Genomic DNA, 5,898 nt, shown 5'->3' on the forward strand with positions numbered 1-5,898 from the left:
GCGGGGCCTCGCTCGCCGCCTCCGCTCCCACGGGGGGGGGCGCAAGGGGGGCGCCGCCCGCTGCCGTCGGGGCGAGCCGCGGGGCGGCGGGTCGGGTCCCGCAGGCGCCCGCGGGCCGGCAGCCCCGACAGCGCGCACCTCCCCTGCGCGGGGCGGCGGGGCCGCAGGAAAGACACGGCGGGTTTTTAAAAATTAAATCGACGGTGTCCAGGTGGCGCTGCTCGAGGGAGAGCGAGCTGCCGCCGCCGCCGGGGCCGCGGCGCCTCTGTCCCTTTCGGGGCCGTAGGAGAGCGGGGCCCCAGCGGGCACCGAGCAGGAAACCGCTCTGCGCCCCGCCGGGGTCGCGGCCCCATCGCGGGGGGACGGGCAGGGGCCAGCGCGGAGCGGGGCAGCGCGGCCCCGCTGCCCTCCCACGCGTGGGGTCCCCACTCCCGGCCCGCGCAGCCACGCGGAGCGCCCACGCGGGGCCTGTCCACAGGCCCGCGGAGCACAGCGGGCTCAGAGGGGTCCGTGCACCCCCTTCAGCGCCTCCGCCCTCAGCGCCAGCCACAGTGCCCCCGCGGGGACGCCCGAAAGCGGGCTGAGGCTGTGCCGTGCGGGGCGAGCAGCGGGAGCCGCCCGGGGCAGCGCCGGGCCGCCGCCGGCTGCCGTCGGGCCCCGCTCCGCGCCGCCGCGGCCCCCCCCGGCCGGTGCCGTCGGGGCCGGGGCGGGCTGCGGGTCGCGCTCGGCTGCCGCGGCTGCCCGGGGCGGCCGCGCGTGTTGATTGGCGCCGCGGGGAGTTTGCTCGGGGGAGGCGGCGGGGAGCGTTTGCCGCCGGGGGGTGGTTTCCCCCTTCCCTGGCCGGGCTCATTGGCTAGACGGCGCCGCGGCAGGAAGGGGCCAGAGACCACGCGAGCTCCGCCCCGCGCCGATAGAAACCTACCGGAGGGCAACCGGGGCCCAGAGAAACCCGCGGCGGCGGTGCCAGCACCCAGCGGCGGCGGTCGGGGCCGCTGCCGGCGGGGGCGGGCGCGGGGGCGCGGGCCGCGCCATGCAGTACCAGGCGGCGGGCGCGGCGCCGACGGCGGCGGCGGCGGCGGCGGCCCTGGGCGTCCCGCTGTACGCGCCCACGCCGCTGCTCCAGCCCGCGCACCCCACGCCCTTCTACATCGAGGACATCCTGGGCCGCGGCCCCGCCGCCGCCCCGCCGCCCCACGCCCTGCCCGCCCCGCCGCCGCCGCCGCCGCCGCCGCCGACCCTGCCGTCGCCCAACTCCTCCTTCACCAGCCTGGTGGCCCCGTACCGGACCCCCATCTACGAGCCGACCCCCGTCCACCCGGCCTTCTCCCACCACCTCGCCGCCACCTACGGCGCCGGCGCCTACGCCGGGCCCCTCTACTCCTTCCCCCGGACCGTCGGCGACTACACGCACGCCCTGCTCCGGCAGGACCCCCTGGGTAAGCCGTGCCCCCTCGCCCTGCCCGGCTGCCCCTGCCCCGCTCCCAGCGCGGCTGCTGGGGCTCCGCCGCCGTCGGGGGAGGGGAGCGGCTGGAAAGTCGCTGAAAATTGTCCCCTTCCCTTGCTGCCCCCGCGGCCCTTCCGCTCTCCCGCTGCCTCTCTCCGACCTCCGGCTGATTTACAGTAAATTAAAGCAGCGCCGCGCTCCGGCGTCGGGAGCGCGACCACAGTGCGCGGCCGCGGTGACTCAGATTTGTTTTCCTTCAACCAAGTGACTCTGAGAGTGTCCTTAGTAATGTCGCGTGTGGTTTTGGTGGGGAGTTTTAATTGTGTTGGGAGATCGCATTGCAGATCGGAGCCTTTTCCTGCCGGTGACTTGAGGAGCGGGTGGGCGGGCGGGCGGGCGGCTGCGCCCGCCGGGGCGGCCCGGGCCCGGCCGGGCCCGCTCCCCGCTCCCCGCGCCCGCGCCGCGGCACTTGCTCTTAGTGATTGCAAAACTGGACCTGACTCACCACATTTGTGCAGTGAAAGAGGCTGACCCTTTCCGTTCATACAGGAAACCTTGAGCTCTCGATAGGAGTAAATCTGGTTTCAGAAGCTGTTAAGTGTTTTCCTGGCCGCCTGAAGCAGGCTCTTCCCCGGGAGTCGTGCACATTGCTGATTACTTTATCGACATCCTCAATACAGACAAATTCAGGAAACACTCGACTTCTGATAGCCGGGATCCGTTTTTCTGATATTGTTCATTTCCTCTGTGTGGGATGTGACTTTATGACAGCTAAAATAACCAGTTGCTTCCTATTTTTTGAGTCTGTTTTGCACCAGAATTACTAAAGCCTGACGCAAGCAAAATCTTGAAAAACAATGCAGCAAATTTCAAAGGGTACAGGCAGCAAGACAGAAAGACAAACAGAGTGACTCAGTGGCACTGGCCAGAGCCTTGGGACCCGGAGGGGGGGGGGCTGCCGCTCCGTAGCGGGGCGGTTCCCCGAGGTGCGACCCGCCGCGCCGTCGCGGGCCCTGGGCGCCCCCGGCCTGGCCGTCGGGGAGCCGGGGGGCCCCGGCGGCGGCTCCCCCTGCCCGGGAGCGCCCAGGGCACTTCTTGTCCAAAGCGTCCGACCCCTCGTGTTGGCGCACCCGAAATACCCCCCTGGAGCCCCGCAGTGGCCTGACTCTCCCCGAGGCCCGGGGCACTGGTGCAGAGCAGGGGAGACGGTTTCTTTGGGGCATTGCAGTGAGAGAGCAGAAGGAAGCAAAGGTCTTTTTTTTTTTTTTTGTTTCTTCTTCTCTCTCTCTCTTTTCTTTGCGAGATAGACCAACAGGAAACACATTGACGGAAATGTTGCCAAAGCCCGTAGAGTGGCTTTAACTGGTCTCTCTGTTCGGCGGAGGTGAAAAATCAGGGGAGGCGAAAGACCAGACTCAGAACTGGGGGAAATAAAATCAGGCAAAGGAAAAGAGCAGGCCCTGAACCCGGCGCGCCTCCAGGCCCGGCCTAGGGCCGGGGCCGGGGCCGGACCCAGCTTGCAGCGGCCGCGGGGCCCCCGACGGGCGGCCCGGCCCGGCCCGGCCCGGCCCGTCCCACCCCATCGGACGCCGGTGACCCGCCGTGTCTCTCTCTTTGAAGGGAAGCCCCTGCTCTGGAGCCCCTTCATCCAGCGGCCGCTGCACAAGAGGAAAGGGGGCCAGGTCCGCTTTTCCAACGACCAGACCATCGAGCTGGAGAAGAAGTTCGAGACGCAGAAATACCTCTCGCCGCCGGAGAGAAAGCGCCTGGCCAAGATGCTGCAGCTCAGCGAGAGGCAGGTGAGGCCGTGCCCGCCCCGCCGGCTGCGCCCCTCGGAAACCTCCCGCCGGGGCCGGGGCCGGGGCCGGGGCCGGGCTCTGCCCCGCCGCCGCCGCCGCCGTCGGGGGCTGCCGCAGCCGCCGCGCTCCCGGCTGCTCGCTGCCCGCGCAGCTCTCCGGCTCTGAGACAACCCTGTGCCTTTTTCTCGTTTTCGTTGCTCAGGTCAAAACGTGGTTTCAGAATCGCAGAGCCAAATGGAGGCGTCTAAAGCAGGTACAGGGATGTTTCTGTTTCTATAGAAATAAGTGTTTTAATTGTCTTATCTTACGCCGTGCTCGCCTATTCCAGGTTGTATGCAGAAGTCATCTGAAAGGCTGTTTAACCTCTTCACCTTGATTAAAAAGACAAATAGTCATGCTGGAATCCATGAGGGCTCGCTCAGGCAGCACTAATGTTAAAAGCTCCTAATGTCGCTCCTATATCAATTATGCCCGGGTTTCACACACCGCCTATTAAAACTCCACACTAATTGTTTTGTAAACCCATATGTTGTTTATCCAATTAACGTGGGGAAGATAACTAATTGTCAGTAAATTACTTAGGCAGTTGCTTTAGAGGAGAATATTTACCGGTCTTTTTAATCACCCTCTCTTAATAAACACAAGTCGATTTATTCTACAGACGTTGGGAGAGGCAGGTACAAACGCCTTGTTTGTTTTGAGGAGCCCTATGGCAAAATAAGTAGCTTTTACTTTTCGTTTACGAATAGTTGCAGTGTATGAGGCTGAGCGGTTGCAGCGCGTTTGTTTTGCTCCTTTAGAAAACGTGCTCGAGTGGATAAATCTCTTTTTATGGCCAAAAGGGCTCGATCCTGCCCGGCTCAGCCGGATCGGGGCTCTTTAGCACGGAGTGATGAAACAATTCCCGCCTGGAGCCCTGATTCCGGCTTCAGTGAGCGTGACACGACTGCTGAGTTTCTCTATTGAACCTTGAATATGTATTAAGCCTTTAATATATATTAAAAACAAAAAAGAAAGGGAAAGAAAGGAAAACGAAGTGCAGTGCCATTTGCTGGCTATATTTACTCTGTGACCCTTCACTGCGTCTAGCCGGCACGTCGGTTTAGTTGGAATAAACCCCCCGTTAGCGCTGCGAGCTGCCGCTGGCCCCGGCGGGCCCAGCCCGCCCGCCCTGGCCGGAGAGCCCGCTTGGGATCTCGGCCATTTTAAGTCATTTCCTCCTTTTCATTCAATCGCATCCTTTCTCCAAGCCCGCACGGTTATATCATTGGTACGTGTCTCTGCCTGCTTTCTCTTTGCTTAAGAGAAATATCATTTCATGCCCCCTTAGGGGACGAGGCTCCCCAGACAGTTGCCGACGCAGGGCTACTCCTGCCTTGGGAAGCCGGGGTGTGTTTTGTTTTGTTTTTCAATTATGTGTGTTTTAATGCCGAATTTTAGATTTGCAGCTTAATTAGGAATTTTCCCCGTTTATTTCTGGGCTACCGATGGACTCTTTCTCCTTCCTTTTGCTGTTGAGTGTTACTAAAGGAAGATCAGGGCAGGAGGAAGCGGCGTGTCGGGAGGGGGGGCAGAGTTATAATAAACATTTTCTTTGCTTAAGACATAAATTCAGAGGTTCCCGGGCTGCTCTTTAGTCATTTTATATGGGCCCAGCGCGGTGCTCTCAAACCTCTGCGAGGTGGCCCGTGCTTCAGGATAAAGCGGGTTTCTCTCTCTTTTAACTGCAGGAGAACCCCCAGGCCACCAAAAAGGAGGAAGCCGAAGGTGCCGATGGTCACTGTGCCCAGCGGCCCGAGAGCTGCCCGAGCCCTGAGCGCAAGAGCAAGGAGGTTTCCCTCGACGGCTCGCAGTTCGCCCCCTCGCCTGCCTCGCAGGAGGACCTCGAGTCCGACGTCTCCGACGACTCTGACCAAGAAGTGGACATTGAAGGTGACAAAGGCTATTACAACCCTGCCCACTAATGGCCCCACGCTGGAGAGTGGACCCTAACTCGGCTTGCACTTTACCAGGGGCTGGCTTTAGAGAATATTTTGTTACAGGAGAAAACTTTCACCGTTCCCCTGAAAAAAAAAAAAAACCAGACAGACTCGTTTTTAATAAGCAGAGAGAGATTTATTTTTCACAAACAGTCCATTTTTGGCAGATCTCTAATTTGGTTAAAGGAACAGATCCGTGGTTTGTATTTAATTTGTAAGATATATTTGTACATTAATTAACGTTCTGACTGGAATATAATACTGCATCCTGCCCGTACTCACTGGGGGTCTGAATCAGCTGCTGTTGGTGGTCAGGCAAAACTCCCTTCTATCTCGTGTGGAAGTGAGTACGGTTGGCAGGACTAAGCCCTTTGTATGTGTATACAAATGTAGTTTAAATAAATTAATTTAAACGCCCTTCCCAAGCAGAGAAATATGTTCCATGAAATACAGAGGGATTTGACCGTCACAGCAAGTGCTTTATGCTCATATCTTTTGCCTCCGGTGGTGCTCCCTACCGAGACATCCCTCTGTTTTATCGGGCAGAGTCTTTGGACGCACTCATTTTTGCTCTCGCGTGGGATGAAATGCCCACATCCCCTGGTACTTCCTCAGATATTGGAAGACTCTCCCCTGCAATCTGGATGGTTCCATTTACAGAAAAAAAAAAGAGACA

The 5,898-nt window shown here is 60.4% G+C and overlaps 1 protein-coding gene across 1 annotated transcript; it reads left to right on the plus strand.

Moving 5' to 3' along the window:
- Nucleotides 1-1,015: 1,015 nt before the first annotated feature.
- Nucleotides 1,016-5,639, plus strand: HHEX (hematopoietically expressed homeobox). The gene is made up of 4 exons (XM_068950032.1): nt 1,016-1,436; nt 3,065-3,243; nt 3,446-3,496; nt 4,974-5,639. The coding sequence occupies exons 1-4, from the start codon at nt 1,031-1,033 to the stop codon at nt 5,205-5,207; spliced, it is 870 nt and encodes a 289-aa protein (XP_068806133.1). The 5' UTR covers nt 1,016-1,030; the 3' UTR covers nt 5,208-5,639.
- The last annotated feature ends 259 nt before the right edge of the window (nt 5,640-5,898 follow it).

Source organism: Struthio camelus, chromosome 7, assembly GCF_040807025.1.
Source record: "Struthio camelus isolate bStrCam1 chromosome 7, bStrCam1.hap1, whole genome shotgun sequence".
Taxonomy (NCBI): domain Eukaryota; kingdom Metazoa; phylum Chordata; class Aves; order Struthioniformes; family Struthionidae; genus Struthio; species Struthio camelus.